General features: G+C 37.8%; 1 protein-coding gene across 1 annotated transcript; it reads right to left on the minus strand.

The window, feature by feature from the left end:
- Positions 1 to 1,212: 1,212 nt before the first annotated feature.
- LOC102723045 (NPC intracellular cholesterol transporter 1-like) lies at positions 1,213 to 17,883 on the minus strand. The gene is made up of 39 exons (XM_006652582.3): positions 17,745 to 17,883; positions 16,543 to 16,595; positions 16,293 to 16,389; positions 15,964 to 16,071; positions 14,981 to 15,097; positions 14,641 to 14,791; positions 14,122 to 14,369; positions 13,227 to 13,391; positions 12,963 to 13,039; positions 12,764 to 12,881; positions 11,872 to 11,955; positions 11,577 to 11,669; positions 11,399 to 11,500; positions 11,177 to 11,242; positions 10,653 to 10,748; positions 10,457 to 10,564; positions 9,706 to 9,819; positions 9,528 to 9,614; positions 8,885 to 9,013; positions 8,032 to 8,230; positions 7,813 to 7,953; positions 7,638 to 7,681; positions 7,411 to 7,494; positions 6,799 to 6,867; positions 6,632 to 6,708; positions 6,030 to 6,099; positions 5,623 to 5,772; positions 5,367 to 5,438; positions 5,062 to 5,206; positions 4,849 to 4,913; positions 4,677 to 4,742; positions 4,105 to 4,198; positions 3,979 to 4,015; positions 3,829 to 3,886; positions 3,161 to 3,271; positions 2,635 to 2,702; positions 2,103 to 2,169; positions 1,946 to 2,014; positions 1,213 to 1,861 (listed from the first exon to the last, which is right to left on the minus strand). The coding sequence occupies exons 1-39, from the start codon at positions 17,808 to 17,810 to the stop codon at positions 1,781 to 1,783; spliced, it is 3,846 nt and encodes a 1,281-aa protein (XP_006652645.2). The 5' UTR covers positions 17,811 to 17,883; the 3' UTR covers positions 1,213 to 1,780.
- Positions 17,884 to 22,662: the final 4,779 nt, after the last annotated feature.

Consider the following 22,662-nt stretch of genomic DNA (forward strand, 5'->3'; position numbering starts at 1 on the left):
TTTGAATAAGACAAATGGTTAAACATTACAAGTAAAAAAGTTAAACATCTTACATTATGAAACGAATAAAACGAATAAAGTACTACTAAAGGTTCAAGTACACTGTATGGCAATTCTGCTTCAAGATTATTTACAATTTTTGCTTCTACATTATTTAGGATAGGCTAACCTGTGAAAAGATTCTCTTAGTCGCTTTAGCGGTTAATTTTTAAATTTCGAATTTATTAGAATTATTTTCTAAGCATCCGATTAGCTTTTGAATCATTGGAATGACTGAAACTATATAAATCAATATATGAAAATGTTTATATTATGACATAAAATTTAAATATTAGAAATGATTATATTTTGGGATGGATGGAGAGTTTCCAGTCAAAATACTTGAGCCCCAATATTTTCATTTGTGCTTATACTTACGAGCCAAAATTTAAAATTTAAATCTTAAATTTGTGTTGATTTTAGTTTTTTTATCGTGATATTTTCTAGTCTTTGCTTTTAGATCATGAAAAACACCGTCAAAAATGTGGCTTTTGGTTTACACATAAGCAGATTGTTTGACATCAACCACTGGATAAAATTCGAGAATAAAATTACTCAATCGTTGAGCCCATTGACAGTCCTGAATTACTACGACCTCATTTTGAAAAGCGATGACTGACAGGCTTGAGGTGGGGATGTAACACCGGACAGAATACCGGGGGCTCCTTGGAAACATATGGAGTTTATATGATTGTCGTAGAATTTAGGGCTCATTTGTTTTGGAGAAAAAAAAATTGGAGTCCCATGAAATAATTTTAATAAATATCATCCGGATTATATGAATAAAATATAAGAAACCAAAGAAAAATTCTTTCCTACAAGTTGCAAAGGGTAAACAAGGTAAATTTCACATCCGCTCCAGTCTAGTAGTATTAGGTACGCGTATTTCTATTCTTTATTTTTACCTATTAACAATATACTCACGATATGGGCTGCACAGATCCATCGAGAGAAAATAAATGGTCGATACAACTGATAAAGAACTGCACAAGCCACAGAAAAGAAATGTTTTTTTAAAAAAAACACTTCGTATTTTTCTACTTGTAAGCGATTTTTCTAGTTGTTGTAAGCGATAGTTTTTTGCATGACATAGGATGAAGAGGTGAACGAACGACTGCATTTTTAAATAGTAAAAACATAGAGTTAAAATTTCTCCAAACCAACCAAGCCCTTAGTTAAGTTACTCCAGAATTCCTCTGGCCTAAAAAAACACAAGTAACTGCGAACACAGTTACCCCCATTGGTGACGGTTGTGATGGACCAAAGCAACAAGTTTGTATGGTACCAAAAAAAAAAAAAGTTTGTACATCGCACTGCTACAGAACGCGTGAATCCATAAAAAGCTAAGCATCTCTCAAACTCATTTGTGTTCTCTGGTTCTCGTTACAACGCAAGTCACAGATGCACCGAACGAACGAACCAGCTCAAACTGCTGCTGGGAATAAGCTACACAATGGGCCACCCCGCTGAATCCCCTTTTCCATGTGGAAATTCTATCTAATCTAGTAGTAGTTCTGTAAACTGAGCTTAACTAATTTACAACCTTTTCCTATGAAACTAGGTATAACAATAAAAATGACTTCCACCTCTAGAAGTACTGTACACTGCACTGCTACTCCGCATCAGGAGAGAGATGACTACGTGGTAACATGGATAGTCTGAGTCCCAGAAATACCGATTTCCATGGATCCATATCTGATGCACTGATGTTCAATCGAGCGAATTCTCCTGTTTATCAACTTTACTCGGACGAACCTGAAGGTTGACTGTGTTCGATTGGCCTCATCACCTTTGAATGGGGGCCACATAAACTAAGAACAACCTGAAACAAGCAATTCAAGTTATGAAACTGTTTTATGTTATCACGTGCAAACAATAAAAGACGATGGGTGATTCAGATGCTAACCGGCAAGAAGATTAGGCCATGCAGAAAGCCTATTATGACAAGCGCCAAGTACATTTGGAAATAGTATACCTGTAATCATATGGATAAAATAGAGATGCTTTAAACTAAGCTCTAATCCAAATACAGTGTCAAGAACTGTTGGTTCAGATGTAGATACCACAAAAACTTCGGATTTTGCAAAACGTAGGACAATAACTCCAACAAGTTTGGTCAAGGTGATTCCGCTGTAATATCAAGGCACATGTGGGATCAATATAATATAAAGCTATAAATAACATAACCATCATACCAGATGCAAAAACAGAACTACTGAAATTAGACTCCAATGCTAGGTTATTTACACATTTCAAAATATACATACGCAAAAGTTACATTGGAAATGAAATGGTTAAAGGTGTATATATATAGGCATATATATGTATTATAATCTCATCAAAGCCCAGAATTCAAACAATCAAGCAGTAAAATCTGAAAAACTTCAGATGATTGAGCTTATGGTGATTAAGAGCAATTTTACCATCCTTAAGAAAGTGCTGCGAGTACCACATTTTTCTAGTGTAAAATTTGGTATCTCGAGGTAAAAAAATACAAAATTTTGAGTATAAATTTTGGTATATAGAGATACTTTATCAAGGATGGTAAAATTGCCCTGTTCTCTCCACATTATAAGCAGGAACTAGAGGGCTAACCTGAATACAGAAGCCCCCATTGTAGATAGAGACTGCCTTGCACGGTTTTCTCTATTCCCAGTGCCTATCTGTATCTCAGAGAATGCCATAAAGGGTGTAAGAATGACATGGAAAAAAACAGCCAATACAGCGAAATATACTCATACCTATTTACATGTTCTACTTTATTGGGGTATAAATGGGTTTTTTAGTGCCAGTAGGATTGTCTTATAATTTAAGATGCTTCAGTGTCATAGACAGTGAAATCAAACTGAAGTGTGTACAATGGTACAAAATCCAAGTGCCAAGGAGCTAAAGGCTTCAAGCTTATTACAAGTGCACCCACTAACAGTTCCTGTAAAAGTGGGCTTAGTGTGGTACTTGGTTCTCTGCCAAATTCCAAATATTTTCTTCCAAACAAAACTAAGCACAGAAATACATCAAGAAAAATAAAGCATCTTACTAAGGACAAAATTTTCCAATAAACACAGAATCATAAATATGGGAGTAGCATACTTTTTAGAACTGGAATTTGCAATGAACCTACCATGAAGGCATGTGTGATATGAACACAGAATTCAACAGCAATTCCTATTGACATAACAAGGTTTACAACAGAAATTGCATTGAGCTGAATGCCGAGGATAGCCATTACTCCCTGCCAATAATATGGAAGAATTATTTTTTGAGTGATCATATGGAAGAAATTTGAAACTCATGTTAGTATTTTCTAGTTGAACAATGCAACAGAAATAATTTGACATCTGAAAGTGACTTTTCAGAAATGTTTAGAAATAGAAAACTACAATGAGACGTATGGTTACTGACTTCTAAAAGTTCTGCAACTCCCTAACACAAAACACTAGATTTACATATACAGAAAACCAGTAAACATAGGTCAGGAATGCCACCAAGCAATGTAGGGTGCCTTCACATGAGATTTGTGGGTTTTCTTTAATACCTCGGCACTATTATTCCACATAGTAGAATCAATTTAACTGGTGCATTGATGTTATGTACACTACTTTCACTAATATTTGAATGAATCCTACAATTTTGGTAGTCCAAGTTAAGCTAGTTGATAAGATCCATTCTTAAAAGAGCTAGTCAGGATACCAAATCACAAGATGAACCTACTTCATTTTGAAAGCAACTTCTACCTTAGCACGTTTTTATTAATTACAGATAGCTAATTCACTATGAATTTTGACATACCATCAAGTCCAGAACTATCATGGCCAGCACTACTAAAATGATTATCGAAGCCCACAAACTGAAATCAACAAGAAGAATCAATTATCAAATCAGGCTGATTGAAGAGCAACAGAAAACATTTAGTGCTAGGTTTTCAAGGATGACTCTGACCTGCTTGTGACTATGAAGCAAACAACAAACACTGTACCTGTCAATTTTTGTTGCACAAAGAACGACTTTATCAGACACTCATAAAAGTACAACAAACTGAGATAGATCTAGTATTTAGTAACTAACCAAGGCAAACACATATGTTCATGATAGCCATCTTCCATACGCCCAGGTATTGCTCAAAAAATATATAAAATACTGAATATGGGAAAATTTGCATCTGCACAGCAAATATATACATATTGAAAACGTTAGTGTGTTATACAAGCAAAAGCTCAGTACAATCAACTCGGTTGAAAAAGATAAAGATCATATCATAAACTTGCAACACTTGAAATTTCTTTCCAAAGACATGCAAAAGGATGCAACTCTTGAAATAGATCGTAACTGCCATCATTTAATTTCAATTTTAGGCATAATTTTCTCAGAAGTACACCAAAATAATCAGCATGACCCAGTGGTTGGTTAATATTCTATTGAGTATCCATATACAGAGGAAACTTACTCCTCTGGTGTATGCAACAATTTCAGGGTCAAAAGCGCACAATATAATTCTAGGTCAAAGGAAAAGGTGCATCAAGAAAACAGACAATTGTAACATTCTGTAGCTAACTATAAATAAAATGATATTTGAATTAGTTCTTTATATACATCAATTGATAGCCATCCTTTCATATGAAACAGTTAAAGGGAAGTACCTGTAAATCTCTGGACATTTTAGAGCTGAAATCCCGTGCAGCTTTCATTGAATTAACATAATCACTCTGGAAAGGGAAAAAGGTAGAGAGCACATATTACTTACATTTGACAATGTTGAAGGGGCGAACCAATGATAATATGGCAGCTTGCACGGCATTTTTAATGAATTACCTGTTTATTGAGGGGAGTATGGTATGTTCGAAATGCTGATGCTTTTATAATGCCACTTTCGTACCCTGACAAAGAAATAGGGTCGCAAGCATGTTCAAAGGACATATTACACTGTACTTCAATCAACTAAAATCCGTTTACATCATATAGATTATATGCAAAAACCTCAAAGGCAGAGTAATAATAAGCCAGATTATTGCATATAGTACACACCGTTAAGGTCCAAACTTGTAGAATAGGCTCCTTTCCCACCCTTAGAACAATCACTTGATGGAAGTGCATCGAGAAACCATGGAAGTTTCTCTTCGAATTGAGTAGTGGATGGGCGTCCATTGTGCAAGTCTGATCGTAGGAAGCACTGAGAAATAGCATGCAAAGTAGATCAGACATGATTCCTTCTTAATTAAAAAAAATGTAACCGTGTGTGGATTGTGCCTACAAATTGCATCCATTACACATAATAGGATAAAACAGTACATAATATTGCAACCTATAATTAATTGATCAGAGCATATTACCGTTGTACAATTATTGCATGCTCCACTTGAACTACATGAGCTTGAGTCTTGATCATGTTGACAGCATGGAGCCTGCAAATTAGATTTTGAACTCTTACACACCATACAATAGACTACAAAGTGCAGAAAAATCATTAGCATTATTGGGTCATCCCGACTATTGATATCTAAACGAGACAAGGAGTAGGTTGGTTTTGTTCCAACTAATACATGGATGTATTACTCCCCTAAAATAATAAAGAAAGAAATCTTGAACCTGATCATCTGGTGGGCAATAACTTCCATTAACAAATTTCCGACAGCATCCAAATGCTTCAGGAGACATCCATATTAGGAAATCATCGAGCCATGAAGCAGCAGGTTTAGCAATGTAACTTGTCTCGGGAGATAATGATTGTTTTGCAATCTGCATTGTTTTAATAACCATGTTATATAAAATGTGGTACTTCCAATCATTGATGATCTGTCACACCCAATGCTCAATAGAACTACATTAAGTAAGATATCAGCTTGCACCAGGAGCTGAAAACCTTGTAGTAAGATTACTCATCTGATCATCTCTAAAATGCATCACGCAACTAGACTGAACTACCAGATCCATCATTCTGGTGGTATAATTTCATACTGAAAAAGGACTGTATCAAAACATAACCAATTGCATACCTCGTTTAGAAGAGAATTTGAATTACACTGGTTGATTGAACATATCTGGTTTGTATGTTCCGATAAAGAGCTGCAAACAATATAAAGCAAATTAGGAACCAACTCAAATACTGATTTCAGTTTATCATTATGTAGTCATGAAACTCAGAAGAGCTTAACAAAATAGCTTATACAAAAACATGGTAACTTAATTAATTTTTGAACTCTAATCATTTCTAAAGAAATCTAAAGAGAAGAGTTGAAGAATGGATGGGGGGGAAGGCACAATGCTGTGCAAATCTAAAGAGAAGAGTTGTAGTATTTAATATCCCATCCTACTTTAACAAATATATGTGAACTGAAGAAACTAGAGCAACAGTAGAGTAACAATGATTGACTATTTCCTTAAATTATTGGGGCAATTGCAAATTTATCACTATTTGAATCATCATTGCAAAACTGCCACAGGAAAATTGAAAAAAAAAAACATTCTAGTGGCATCATTAGAATATAGAAAAAGACAGTGGCGAATTTGCAAAAAAAACTAAATTATTTGGGAAGATACATGTTCTAAAATAACATACAGAAAAAAAATTGCAGTACTTCTCATGAAAAAAGTTTACCTATAATTGAAGTTCTTCACGATAAAATATAGTGGTGGGCCAACTTTCATGTATGTTGCAAGATCATCAAAATAATTCTGCCAATATTATAGTGAGAATTATTCTGAAATAGGCAGATGATTGGAGAGCCACAAAGAATCGTCAACAGAATAGGTGCAGAAGCAAACCTGTAAATAGGAATCTCGTGGTAGAACAATTTTCTGCTCCAATCCTGGTTGCAGTCTAGTAGACAATGCCTATTAAGCAGGTGGAACACTAAAAGTGAGCAATAACATAACTTTTTGGGAGCAGTGGAGCACACAGAAGAAATACAGATATTTGTATCAACAAGAGGAGAGATGATTATAAAGTTCAACTATAATGAAAATGCCTAGAGCAATGAAAGGATTAGGAAATAGGCAGATGATTGCAGAGCCATAAAGAACGGCTTTGTCCTATGTGCTCTCATTTTTCCCTAAGTAGATAATATGCCCATGAGGGCATCCTTTCCAAAAAGCTGCAAGGCTACATTTTATCTCGTCCATTCATTTGGTCCAGATCTTAATTAGTGAATTTGCAACATCCAACTAGACAAAGAACATGCATATCCAAGTTTTCTAAGAAATACAGAATTGCAAATCTCCAATCCCACTTTTATGAGAGAACTTCGATTAAGTGAACTCAATTGCTACTTATAATGCATATTTTCACCTGATTTGAACTACTTAATAGAAAATACTACTTATTAGCAGCAATAATCAATAACCATGATCCTCTGAGCACAAAACAGTAGAACTTACTATGCTTGCAAATGAAAATCCTACGAACACAGCAATCACAATAAACTTCACTGCCCGATAACCAAGAATTGGTGCATGGACATCCTACAGGAAAACGGAGCAGCATAAGTTTATCAATGAAGACAAGAAAATCTTGAGAATCTAAAACATGGATAAAAGGTAAAAACTGAAATAGGAAGATAAGAATAGCAGCATTTGCTCTGGTGAACAAAATGTAAAGCGTTTACCTTCATGTATCGTGCAAGCAATGGAAGCCCCTGGTGATTACCACCTAAAGTTTTTAATGCATTAAAAAGTAGACCATTAGAGAAAATACTAAAAATACTAAATTACCAAACATTTACTGCTTCTAGCTTCCCCCTTTTGTTGCTTTGCAAATTCAAGGTTTTGTAGGCTACTTACCATTAGAAGCAACAACATTCGATTTAACCCTCGCACAAGGCACACAATCAATCCTGCCATCTTGAGCCCTCCTGAAATCAAGTACAATGAGGGCCACAAAGGCTGAAACTTGGAGAAGGAAATCCAGAAGCACCGCCAATGCTGCATGAGACACAGTTGATTGACATAAGCTTCAAAAGGCCAAGTAAGGATAAAAGAAAGAAACATAAGGAAACTAACCAGCGAACATGGAAAATACTCTGGTGGCAGGCATTGGATTGATTGCACTGACAGCAAAAGCTAAAACCTCAGCCAAACTGGCCAATGTAATGGATGGTCCAACTTCGACCAGTGCAGTACTTATCCGTTCTTCCAAGTCAAAGCCATCTGGTTGGCGTTTGACAGCATGCACAAGGATACACATGTTGTCCACACCGACCTAACCACAATCAGAATAGTAAGGTTTTTTTCTTTGCAGCGAATAGCAATCTAGTTATCTAGCATCTTACTATCAACAATACTGCAAACTCTGAAATGTTGTCCATGTTCCAACACACATAACTTTCTCTCAGTTTATCTACTGGTGCAATGATCTGGCAACTACCTTTTGAGCAAACAAGATATCAAATTGAGTAGCTGTATTATTAACCAACCACCACATCTCTTTCAGGAAAAAAAATGGTGGATACAAGTAAAAAGGTCCTAAAAAAGATAAACAAAAAACCCCCACACCAAACAATTCAAAGAACGCAAACATTGAAATCAAATATTATTAATAATAGTCAACAATAATTAAACATGATAACATCATGTGAAACCAAACTGTAGCAGTTCAATATGCGGAAGAACACAAACATTGAAATAAAATATTATTAATCATAGTCAACACAAAGTAAACATCATAATATCATGTGAAATCAAACTGTAGCAGATGATTCAATAAAAGCATGATGTAGTAGCTCTATTGCATCTCAAATGTTTATGCATAATAGATTTTATTGTTTGATTTAGTAGATAAAGGAACCACCATGTTATTGGACTGAAGAGCACTAGTGACAAATTAGACATTAATGCACCAAGATAGAAGACTTACAGCCAATACTAGAAATGGAATTACTTCCATTATGATTAGAGTTGATTTCACACCAATTGCACTGAAGAATCCCATTGATCCTAGAACTGAAAGCATCACCAGAACAACCCCAGACAAGCCAAGAAGTACCTGGAATCAATCTTGTTAACTGTTGGTAAAATCCAAATGTACAGTAGAACAATAAATATTTGGATAGTAAAGTATCACAAACTTGTGTTATATGATGAGTTTTCAGGTAGTTTTTACATGTAAACTAGTATCTAAAGCACAAATTATAAAATGTACTCTGTCTGTTTCATATTATAAGTCATTTTAGGTTTGTCCTAAGTCAAACCCCTTCAAGGTTGATCAAAATAATAGAAAAATATAGCAACATTTCCAACACAAGATAAATATACTATAAAAATATATTCAATAGTGGATTTAATGAAACAAGTTTGGTGTCGTAAATGTTACTACATCTTTCTAGAAACTTGGTTAAACTTAAAGATGTTTGACTTAGGACAAACCCAAAGTGACTTATAATATGAAACGGATGAAATAAATAAATACAATATTTCAGATAGTTCTTAAAATACTGCAAGCATAATGAACCAATTTCTGCCTGAATGATTAAAAGAAGTTGAATGTGTCACGTTCATACCTTTGATGAAATAAATAGTGACAGCAAATGAGAAGGACGGTCTCCAAGAGTGAATGATATGTAGGCAAACATCACAATATAGCTAATCTGATTTCAACCAGAGGGGTACGAAATAAGAATACAGCTGAAACTTATATATGTTCCACAATGTGGAGTCTTGCATATGTTAGGTATTTACCACTATTGTAATTGCATCAGCTGTACTTTCTCTGTTTAATTCATCTTGGATAGAACTCTCAGATGAGAAGGATAATGTAAGATTCTGCGCTAGTACCATTGGCAGTATTTCTTCCTGCAAAAAAAAATTACAATCATTTTTTCTTGATGTACGTTGTTTGATATGATCACAACATGATTATTATTTCTTAAAGTCATAAAAAGAATCTACAAAATACTGAACGTGAAAAAACTGTACAATAAGAATATTGCAAATACTACAGTAGTACAGGCTATAAATCATAATAGAGAAGACTCAGTTCAGCAGCAACTTATGTCACTTCCATACAAATGACATGAGTGGACAGGCAATTACCATTTACTAGATCGAAGCATCTAGGAGGTTAACTCACTCAAACCCACAAACTATTTATGTCGCTAAAACTCTTAAAATCATAGCATATGTCTTCACATTGCCATAATTTCGGAATATGTTTAGCCATGCATGCTCAACTTTCTCTAATGTGCTTCACAGAAATGTGAAGGTTTGGATAGTTAACATTACTAATGATCAAACAAGGTTTGTTCTTTACGCAGGGACAGTGGGGACAAGTACAGTAATGGAATCCCCTGGCTAAAAAGTACTGTAATGGAATCTGCTTTTAAGAAATTGTAGGGAGCTTACTTGAATAGAAATCAGTTAATGGTGAATCAGTACTGTAGGAGAGCTGCTAGCAGAGATATAAACTTATAAACCGAGTGAAATTGTTCACCTTAACGAGATTGACATACGCCCTTTCCCAAGCTATGGCTTTCCCATTCTCCTGTCCTGTTGTCTCAACCTTGTTGTTCACAGGATATGTTATTACAAATGCAGAAGCCTGACAACAATGGAGGTTGATAAGAAGCGGGGTGTAGGAAGAATAAATCCATGAAAACATTTTAACAGAAATGTGTAGGGCATACTACCTGAGTAAAATTGTTTCCTGCAAAACCACCTAATATGGTACTAGGATCAATAGGAGACTGAAAAGTACTCAAACATTTCTCTTCAGAAGTATAATGCTGCAATACAAAATCGTTAAAAGTATTTAGAGAAACCATTTACAACCAACTGGCAGATCATATCCAGTATCCCAACAATGTTATTTGTGGTGTCTGCATGCACCATCATCAAAGTTGAAGATAGTAGTTTGTGCACTAGCATATGTGTAAGGGTAATTGTGGTATTATACAACTGTAGTGGTAGTCTAGGGTTGTCTTATATTCATGTTTTCTTTATATTGTCTTTTTGTAGTTTGGACCAAATTGAATTGAATCTTCCTGATAACTTAAGCAACAATATTTTATTAAAAGTTCATGTTGTTACTTGAAATAGGAAAAGATAAACAAATTTGAATTTACATAAGTTATCATGTCTAATTTCAGTGAGATTATAATTGAGTTTACCGGAAAAAGATGGACCTGTAGAGATTTCAATTCCAGAGATTTACCTGAAAACAAAACTTAGCATGGTCTATACCCAAATCATCATACTTTTTAGGATCCAGCTGGAAATACTGCAATGAATAAATCATCAGTTTAATATCTCTGTGTGGTAACTGGAAAGCATAAGATTACAAGGGATAGAAAGGATTATGTATATTCAAGAGAGAATAGGTTGATTTCTATGTACAAACTAGACAGTATGTACTATCATACTATTAAATCATCACCTGCAGAACACTTTGAGAAGCACAGTCTGTACCAAGCGGCTTTAAGCAGATGTCAGCAAGTGATACTGTTGACCCGGAATAATTTGCACGCAGATCATCAATCTTTGCAATTAAAAGAGACATGAGAACCACAAGGTTAGGTGCAATATAGATTCATATTACTATAAGGGTACAGTACCTTTTTCTGAATCTGAAAAAGTAATTTCATATTGTTGTCATTTACTATTGTAGGAGCTTCAGACCCACCAGATTCAGAAGTGGCTAACACAAGCTGCAGTTAGGAAAATAATTGAAACATAATTTACAGTTTAGAATATGCACCCTCATATGAAAATAGGACATAAACAGCATGGATAAGAGATTGATGCCAACAAAGGAAAACTAGTTACTTTATTTGCAGGAAGTCAGGAACTAAGTTAATACAGTGTAATGTTGAATTAAAAACAAAGCAAATCCACAAGAGATGAAAAGACCTGCTCGATCCTATAGAATGGTGCAAGATGACTATCAAAATATTGCTTCTCATCAGCAGACCGACTTCCAGAACTAACCCAAAGCTGCAAATAAAGGAAAACGTAAATCATAAATCAACAAATGTAAATTTACACTGAACATGTTTAGTTCTTAATGATGTCAGTTCAACTTTTGTACCATGATTTTTATTGTTCTTATTGATGTCAATTCATCTTGTGTACCATGGCTGTAATAATTGTTAGACTTCAACGGGAGTGATGACAGATACTAGATATATTTCTATATACACTTATCACTTACAACAACGCCACGGTTATAGCCTTAAGGATATCCCATCATAAGAGCTGCTGAAGTATGTACTCTTTCATTGACACATTTACTCTTTGTTTTTCCTTTTCTTTTGCTAATTTCTAGTAAGGTATTCGTCACACTACTTTGGGCAAGGCTAACTTTTGCATGTTCTTTTGGCAAGGTAAAAAATGATGCACTGAAAATGGCTCTAAAAATAGAGAATACAAAAATATACTTGATTCCACAATATGTTTAAAAAATTGCAGACCAAAAAATTGCATATTATAAAAGTGATATAAAATTAGTTGTTTCCATTTATATATTTGTGAGTTGCAACCAGGAAATCTTGTACTGACCTTTAACCTATTGAATTAATCAATCTAATATTGTGTTTCATTTCTTATGCTTCAATTTCCACGCATATGTGTAACATCAAACTAATTGACCCAACAAACATTAAATATAAAAAAACAAAATATTAATTATAGATGTTGCACCTTCTTAGATTTTTATTATGCATGATTGTTGATATTCAGCAATAGTAAAGAAGGGTTATTACTATAATTACGATGAGAATAATGAGGATGATAAACTATATACCTTCTCTGGTCGTATTTCAACCTTGAAACGAACTAGACCAATGCATAATAGGGTAGGGACAAGCAAGGATACAAATAACACAAGAAGAGGATGCTTAGCTACAAAAATCCCATGCTTCCTGCAATACTTTAAACAGGTTAATACAGTAAATAACACCAGCAATAATATATCTGAATACAATTGGTGAACATTGTCCAACCTAAAGAAAGTTGACATGTAAGTTTGAATAACAGAAGGATGGGCTGATTGGACAGGAGTGGATGCAACTTCAGATACCTGGTATGAAAAGAGATCCACCAAATCACATAACAGATTAAGAACAAATGGAAACTGAAGTACTATCTTGGAACTATGCAAGCATCTTTTGGAGAATTGAAGACCTAAGCAAATGCTAAGAGAAACCAGAGACAAATAGTTTGATAAGCAAGGTCTAAACTTAGATAGTAATATGACAGAAAAGAACCTGGGCGGAACTACCAGGAATCTTGCCATTGTTGCTTGAGTGGAGCTTATCTTCAGCATTTTTCAATGGTTTTGTTCTTCGTGTTCTGTGTAAAAATGCCCAAAATAAAAATATGCCCAATAACACAAGGTACACAACCACCAGTGAGAAGTCCAAGCATTTGGCCTGTACATATCAAAATAAATGACAGTTAGGGATAGGTGACAAAGAAAATCCAGAATTTTTTAAAGACTTATTTTTAAAGATGAAAAGCCAAAAGTAAAAATAGAAATCACTGTGGTTAACAACCCAAGATTATTTGTGCTTCCAGATTTTAAATCCATAAAGTAAAGTTGATTGTTTTAAGATCAACAACATGCATGTTTCAAGCTGTAAGAGAAATACGAATTGAAAACTGACCATCCTAGATGAGGTGCAGCGTAACATTTAGAAGACATGGAAACCAGTTAATTTATTATCACCTAAGATAATAGCACAAGTTTTAAGAAAAATATGTATAACCATCTATTAGTCAAGAGTTAAATTTTACCATGCGTCCACAGGCCCATGGTAAAGGGGTGTAGACACTTTCAGGTTTAAAAAAAGGTTTCTGGATACTCCGGAAATCCACACACATTCATCTATAATCACTGATCAGTATGGCAGAACATGTTCGGTCCATTTTCATTCTACTGGTATCACATATGTGTTTGAGCCACATGACTTGCCTAGACCACTTGACAGGTACCAAACCAATTAACAAGGAAGTTCTGCTCCTCACCTACCAGTAATAATTTATTTTACTTACTAGCAAAAGTAACACTGCAACGTTGTAAAATAATTAGAAAGGAAGGTATATTAGGCTTAGATGACTTCTGCATTTGTTCATAGATGTCAATAGCAAGATAGTAGGTACCTTAAGAGAACCCATTTTAACTGAGCAGGAGGTTTCTGTGTTCAGCTGAGGCAACAAGGATCCCGTGCAAACAGAAGAAGAGGGACAATCACCACAAGAACAGCCCAAAGATGGATCCCCACAAGAATAAATTGTAGCATTCAGTGGCTTCACTGAAGACATACCACTAATATCGGATGGGAATGTTATCAAATAAGGTGAACCAATCTCATTAACGTTGGCCTGGCGCCCAAGAAATGCAAACCAATCTGCAATAGAAGTATAGAAATCAGTAGTTGTAAATAAGACACATTACATTGTTAATAACATATGCATCCTGATTGCAGTTTATTGTCAACCTGGCAGTACCAAAGCTTAAAGGTATCAATTAAAAACGCAAATATACATGGGTCCATAGCCAATAGTGCCAAAATCGAGTTTTAAAGAAGAGAAGGAAGCATGAAATGAGCTGCAAACTGGCAAGTACTTGGAATTTTAACAAGCAACAGGACAGAAGTACTCAAGTGTATACCCTCTTACCTTTGTAATTTTTAGCACCACCACCTAGGAAATCCATTGCCCGTGTGTTCAGTGTACCGAACTTAACATCCTTGCAGGATTTGTATAGCTCTTCACCATAGTTGCTTGTTACATAGTAATCTATGCCATTAACAGTCATAGTGTTATTAACCTGAAATAAAAGAGAGCAGCATAGCTTGTAAATTTCAATAAGGATGCAAAGTATCTATCCCTATATCATTTGAATATGTTTACAATGTAAATGGAAATAAATGATATGCGACAAAAAAAATTGAAACAAGGTCCTCAGACGATCTCATAATACTGCAATGCCGAGAATGTTTGATAAGAAAAGAGAGACCTGTTTTACGGAAGTCACGTTAATGAAGAGGCTTTGGTTCGGGGAACAAGACATTTCACAAAAGAGATTCAAGAAATTCCTCAAGCATGCCGGGCATCCAACAAGAAATGGAATAGCCTGCAGAAAAAAATAAAGTTACCAGCTGCCACCAATTTGGCTCTATTGGAGGATAGCCATTTATAATAGAAAATTGTGAAGAAGATGCTACAATTAGACATTGAAAAATTAATCAACTTGTGCAACTTGGAAAACATTCATTAAGAATATATCAGAATACCAAAATAGAATAGTGAGAAACATGAAACATTCAACTTAAATAAAATTTCTTAAGAAAAAAAAAAGCGATTTCCACAGCAGAATAATGAACATGGTCTGTTAGAATACAACCAAATGGATTACTGACAGGAAAAGAAGCTCAAAATTTAACCATTTAATTATACCATAGATTACTAAGAATTACATGAGGAATAGGGAATTGCTCAACAAAGACCAACAACATCAAATCACAACCATTAGGATATAAAAAATTGTTGGCAGAGATTCATTTGCTGCTAGATACAAGTCAACCTAGATCGTGCTCCCACAAACTTCTTGAAATGTGTTCTTTGATCAAAATCAGATTTAATAAGCGGTCACTGATTAGTATAACTGGAATGAATAACAGAGTTTATTGAGTCAATAAAAAATCTCATAAAAAAACAAAAGAAACATGTCATTAATAGGTTAGGTTCATGTTTGGCTCGTTCTGGGTTCACTAAATAATTGTTTGACAAATAAATGCATGGGGAATGAATGCAATGGAAAATTCATCTGTTATTATGTTAAAGGTTATTTTATATGCAATCAATGTGCCTGAACTGCCATTTTAAGACTACTTCCCTTGGTGATCATATTTCCTATAAAATAATGATGCATTGATGCGGTAAGCCATTGATATATTAGCTCAAGTGCACAGTCCATATTATGATCAGGTAGACTGTTACCTGTTGCACCTGTTGATGTAATGTGTCAAACTGATCTACCGTACAACAGACATCACCAGTGATAGTTGGGCACAAACTCTGAATCCTCGTAGAAAACAAAGTGTCTGGCTGGAAAAGAGATAGCAGCATTACATAAACAAATAAATCATATAGGCATGATTGTACATATTCTGTGAAAAGATTATAAGGGAAAAGTATTATAATTTCTCTATAGCGGTCCTGGCTAAAATCTCTGTATAACAGGACTGGAGAGAAAGTAGCAGAAGGGTGTTTCTCCTTCTATGTTATATTTGCACCACAACCACATAAACCAAGCGTTGAATTGTCACCTTAACAGCTTTGGTTGCATTCACACAGTTCAAGACCTTCCCATCACTTCGTTTGGCACAAATACCGTACATGGAACAGTATCCTTCTGCAGGTACCCTAAGGAAGCAAAAACAGCAAAATGAATATGGTACCACATTACACGCCTATATTTTAAAACAAGGAAAATATAGGCCTAATGCAGGAGTTATCAAGTGATGACAACATGATACCCTTCTCTTGGTTGAATACAAGTCAGTCTTGACATATTACCTTGAAGTGCCATTAGATTGCTGAGCACTTGTGGGAGGCACAAGAAAAACAATCTGCATCACAGGAAAAAGTGGTTCAAACAGTGTTGTTGAAGTCCAACAATTAGACAAGACATGGATAAACGGAAAGTACAAACCATTCAACATCATGTATTGATGCGTACTACATCTATCCAATATGCTTATTGATGTAAACCAGTTATGGTCTCAGTCCATCTAGCAGTAACATGGCCTAAACTTTTAAAATAAAAAAGATTTAAGCTCAAATTGTGCGATATTGAACCTGAGGTTTTGAAAGTGCTAGAATCATCCTTAAACATCAACAGGCCTAGGAAATATAACTAGTTGTGAATTATTATGCAGCTTTCACTACACGATTTTAGCTGGCCAATTTAAAACAAATTTCAAACGAGAATACGAGATAATTGAGAAATTTGAGCGCAAGCATCAATACAATAAAACCTAAAATCCCAATCTACTACGTGGCAACAGCACACATTTCAAGACAATATGAAACCAAAACAAACATCCCAACGGAGAGGAAAGCACCGCCATGCTGTAACAATCGAATAGACAAACGCAAAAGTGGGCTCAAAACAGCCCAATTGAACCCCAGACAACTCAGACGAACCAAATTAGTTTCTCAAACACGTAGCGACGATAGCTTCGATGCCAATGAGGCAAAAATACACATGGTTCCAGACCGTGATCCAGGACCACCCTTCATGTCAGAAACTACTAGTGTAAAACTAGCCGAACATTGCAGAAAACATGGAATCTCGGATGCTTCCAAAACTCTAACCAATCCAAATGGAGATGCACACTAACGACAAAGCACGGTAAAAAAACAGGCAGTAAAATTGCTCCAACAACTCTGAAAAGCTACCTAGTAATACACCCCGCCATAGGAATATATGATCGAACCCGACAATTTCAGCCATGAAAACTAGGAACGAAACGGAGCTAACAACTCCCGACGGGGACACGAAGGGTTCGAATCCGGAAGCAAGCAGCACCCTAATCCCAGCTGAGACTTGAAGCTGCGACTCGCGACACAAACACCCAAGCCCCCTCGGCCGGCGGCGGCCAGGCCACTCGCCACCCCCCACACCCACAACACAACACCCGCACGCTCCAAACGGCCAAACTAGCACCACCAACGGCGCGGCGCTACCCGTCGAATCGGCGGGAGGTGGTGCTCACCTGCACCATGAGAGCCACCGCCGCGGCGGCGAGGGCGATGCCTCGCAGGCGCCGGACGAGCGCCATCTCTCTCTCCCAATCTCGAGCGCGGAATGCCGGAGTGGAGGCGAAGGGAAGGGGAGGGGAGGGGCCACACCACAGAGTCTCTGGCCTGGCGCCGGGATGGAGGAAGAAGGGTTGGACTTTCTCGAGTAAACTGCTCGTCCATATATACCGCCGAGTCGAGCTGTGCCGAGACGATGAGCGGTGGCACCACCTCACGACGCCGAACACACACACACAATAAAGAAATAAAAAAAAAGAAAAGGGCATTTCGTTGCTGATTTAGTAATATTTTATTAACTGTGGGTAAGAATAATAAGATCCCATCCGGGTGCTTTATGAGCGGGCCCCGCACGTCAGTGGTCCAGAGTTCCAGAACGTTTGCTACGCCTATGCGTGCTGTGGGTGGGACCCACCAGTCGGTGGCACACTCGTGGAGAGCTGACGCGTTTGGGAATAAAATGTGATGGAACGGTGGGTGGGATTGGTGAGCAAACTGGGGTGCCTTTAAAATTCTCTTATCGAAATAGCAGTAGCACATTTGTGCTGCTTGTGATTATACATACTCCCTTCGTATATTTTTATTTATGACACCGTTAATTTTTGAATCACGTAAATTATAATGCATAATTAAAGTTTCTATAATAATAAATTATATTATAATAAAATAATTAATAATTATATAATTTTTTGAATAAGACGAATGGTCAAACGTAGACTAAAAGTCAACGACGTCATATAAAAATATAAAAAAATATGGAGGGAGTATTTAGATAACAAAGAGGATTTGGTCGTGGCCCAATCTAACGAAACATCTCATGTAAAAATTAAATAAACTTAAAAGAAGATGATGAGTGAGTGAGTGAGATGGTCCTGGTTGAACAATTCTATTTCGTTGTATTATATTCGATGGGTCATCTTTTTAAACGATATATTTATAAATAAAAAATATTTTATGAATAAAAATTTTATATATATGTGTTTCTAGCGGTCTACTAAAAGACTAGACTAAAAAATAAACTATGATGAAAATCTAAAATTAATTTTAAATTTAAAGTTAAAAATTTAAACTTTGATTTATAAGCATAAAAAAAACCGAAAAGATGGTGTGGATGACAACTTCACAGCAAACCCCAGCATTTTCCTAACATTTTTCTCCTATTACTCCCTGTTTTTTTTTCAAATTCCTATTACTCCCTGTTAGATTCATGTCAATCCATGGTCTTCGCTTCTAAATGTGAAGTTACCCTCTTACCATTTTGACGAACTGGCAAGGCACTACATCAGATTCGGGAGTTTCCGTCCTCCTTTAAAGTGGATGGATTTTGTTGGAATTTAGATGAAGTGAACCAATTATAAGAAACCTATAAATTTCCTGCATTTCAAAGCAGCAATCAAGTGGATATTGGTAGCACTAATATTTTTTACAAAGGAGCATTCGACTATTAAACATTTTTACGAGAACAGTAGTGAACTCTTTAAATTGTGCTCCTACTGGGACTCTTTGGTCTAATCCTATTTCTACTTGGACATTTTGTTTTAATCTCCACCTTTACAAGCTGAATCTGCACTTTAATAAGTAGCTTATTTTCTAGATATTGATTTACTTCAAGGAAGCTACAACTAATTATTACAGAGGCAATATGTTCAACACCTATGAAATACTAAATCGTAGATTTATTAAAAGCAATAAAACTGCTTTAAAAATTAGCCTTAATATGTAATAATCGCCATATTTACCAAGAATCTAGATAACTATTGTTTCCTAATGTTTTTGCAAATTGTATTGTGATTGTCTTACTCAAACTAAAAAACATAATCTCTGAAATCAACGGTCAATCACTATGTCAATCGAATTTCGTTACATCATCGACAATGACTAACATGGACCCATACAGAAGTTAATGTCAAAGAGGAAGTGAGTTGTAATTTGTAGATCAATTATTTGTCTAGAACTCTAGATGTTGCCGCTACTATGTCACACCCGGAGTTTTATCCCAAGCCTAAATTCGTAAAGGAAATTCGTAAATAATAATTGGCTTATTCAACTCAAGAAAAATCCCTCTAAAGAAACTAATTTAATTAAATCGAGGTTCGCGAATCGATTAACAGGATTTAAACTCAAATTGCAGAAGTATAAAATTTGGCCAAACAAATTAATTTAAAATTCGGCAAAAGTGAGCTTTCCTTTTTCCCTTCTTTGTCTTTTCTTTTTCTCTCCCTTCTCAAATTGGGCCGAAGTCCAATTTTCCTTCCTCTCTTCTTTTTCCTTTTCCTTCTCCCTTTTCTTTTTCCTTCCCTCCTCCTCGGGCCGGCCCAGCCGAGCCGGCCCAGCTCCCATCCTCCTCCAGGGCCGGCCCAGCCGACCGGCCTCCCTCTCCCACGCGCGCGTCTCCTCCCTCCCTCGTGGGCCGCCGCTCGGCCTAGCACAGCCCGCCTGCTCGCGCCCACGCCAGGTCCGCGCCGCGCCGGGGTCGAACCGGACTCCGCCGCCACTGCAACCGCCGCGCAACGGCCGACGCCGGATCCGTTGCCGTGGCTGACCCGGTCTCCAACGGCCGTCCCGCCCTAGCCGGCGCCTCCTCCCCTATAAAACCCCCTCGCATGAGCGCCGCCGCCGCCCTTTCTCCGTTCGCCCGAACCGCCGCCGCGCCCTCCTCCTCCGCCGCCGCAGTCGATCTCGCCGCTCGCGCCTCGCCACCCTCATCGCCGGCCGTCACCCCGTGAAACGCCGTCTCGCCGACTTGCCGTCGCCGTCCTCGTCGCCGGTGAGTCGTCGCCGCTTTCCTCCTCCTCTCCCTTTTCCTCTCCGCGCGACGCCGCCGAAACCGTCGCCGCCACCGCGCGCGTGTGTGCTCCGGCCATCGCCGCTGCCTCTCCGCCCGCCATCACCCTCGCCTCAACAACGCCGACGTGATCCCGCCATCGTCGGAGCGTCGCCGCACCGCCGCACTCATCGCGCCGTCGTCGCCTCCCCGAGCCACCCGGCGTTCCTGTCGTGCCGCCGCGGTGCGCCGCATCCACCGCCGGCCGCCGTCCCACGCCGTTGCCGCCGGTCGCGTCGTCGTCGCCGCGCCCGCCGTCGTCGCCCCCGCCGAGTCGCGCTGCCGCCGCCGCGCCGCTCGAGTTGTTCGCCGCCAGCCACGCTCTCCTCCCCCTCTCTATTTCCCTCTCACCGGCCGGTGGGTCCCACCTGCCAGCCTCTCCCTCTCGGCCGGGCCCGCTGGTCGGCCGACCCCCCTCTCCTCCCCTCGGGCCCGCCAGTTAGCCTCTCCTCCCCTCTCCCCCTCATTGACAGGTGGACCCCACCTGTCGGCGCCGCCCTCTTTCTCTTCTCGCTGACGTCAACAGCCCTATTAATTGCGCAATAATTGATTTAGGACTTTTCTATTTAGTTAAAAAACCCAGAAAACTTGTAAAATTCATAAGTAATTCATCTAGTCTTCGTTTAGGCCCATTCAAATTTCATTAAATTCATAAAATTATCAAGAATCCATTAAAAATACTTTATTTACTGTTTCAGTAGAGTTTGTACCTGTTTTATTTATTTTTATGTTTTGTCGCTTAGATTCGGACCCCACCGAAGAGCCGGTTTACTTCGAGATCATCGCCGAAATACCCCAAGGGCCAGAGCAAGGCAAGTGGCACTCATCTTTGATCATATTGAACCTATTATTGCAAATCCCCCGCTTTATTTATTTAAATATGCATTGTTTTAATTAAAGTATTTACTGTATTTATTTCTCGGGTAATCCTTATTATTACCGTTGATTATCCAGCTTTATTCATGCTAGACCAGGGGTAACTTGACTAGAGTTAGGCCTAGGTTAATGCTTAGCCCGTGCTTAGATCAAGTAGCTCATGGGATCATTTCATAATCATGTTTAGCTCAGAATAGCTGTAATAATGATTCATTACCCGGATCGGGTTAATGGCAACTAAAATATTGATAATGGTGGGATGTGGGTGCATGGTTTTGAGAGTCGCACCCATGGCAATTCACGGGAAACCCTGGAAGTAATTAAGTGCTAACCACATGCTGAATGGGTAAGGTGGGATCTGGAGCATGGCTTTGAACTATTTGACGTACCAAGGCAAGGGTAGGCGTGATGGAGTATGGACGGGCAATCGTGGTGTAACGAAAGCCTCTGCTGCTTCCGGATCTACCAAGGCATAAGAGGGGACTGCCCGACTTGGTGTAAAGGAGGGGATGAAACCTGAAGTGTGGTGCGATTAAATAGGGAGGGTTATGTGACGGGTCCTATCATAGTCTCATTTTCGGTATGCCATGGTGGTATGTCGGCGCACATTCAAGTGTAGTGGAGTCGTGTCTTGTGGGTACAGTAGTACACCTCTGATCAGAGTATAATCTATTTGAATAGCCGTGCCCATGGTTACGGGCGGACTCCCAGCTTCACTGTGATTAGTGAACCTTTAATGACCTGAGTAAACTGGTTTTCACTTGGGACTACTGCAACGTGGTGTAACGTTGAGTAGTGGTTTAGCCTGTCGCAACGTGGTGTAACGTTGGATAGTGTTGTGGTATTTTACAACTGTTATTTACTTACCATTTTATGTATTTAATTACCTTTATTCAATTTAATCTCTATTATTTATTTAAATGCTGATTTATTGCAACTAACCCTAGTCCGTCCTTGATGATCCTTATGCATCATTTATTACCCTCTTTTCCATGCTACTTGTTGAGTACGGTGGTTTGTACTCAGCCTTGCCCAATTTCCTCCTCCAGAGTTAGAAGTGGAATCCGATGAAGGTGACTCTCAAGAGTGAGCTGGTCTGCCGTCGAAACTTTGCCTGTGGACTGAAGCCGTACCCGCTGGAGCTAGTCTACCTTTCTTTCCGCTGTATTTTCATT

Source organism: Oryza brachyantha, chromosome 4, assembly GCF_000231095.2.
Source record: "Oryza brachyantha chromosome 4, ObraRS2, whole genome shotgun sequence".
In the NCBI taxonomy this organism is placed as follows: domain Eukaryota; kingdom Viridiplantae; phylum Streptophyta; class Magnoliopsida; order Poales; family Poaceae; genus Oryza; species Oryza brachyantha.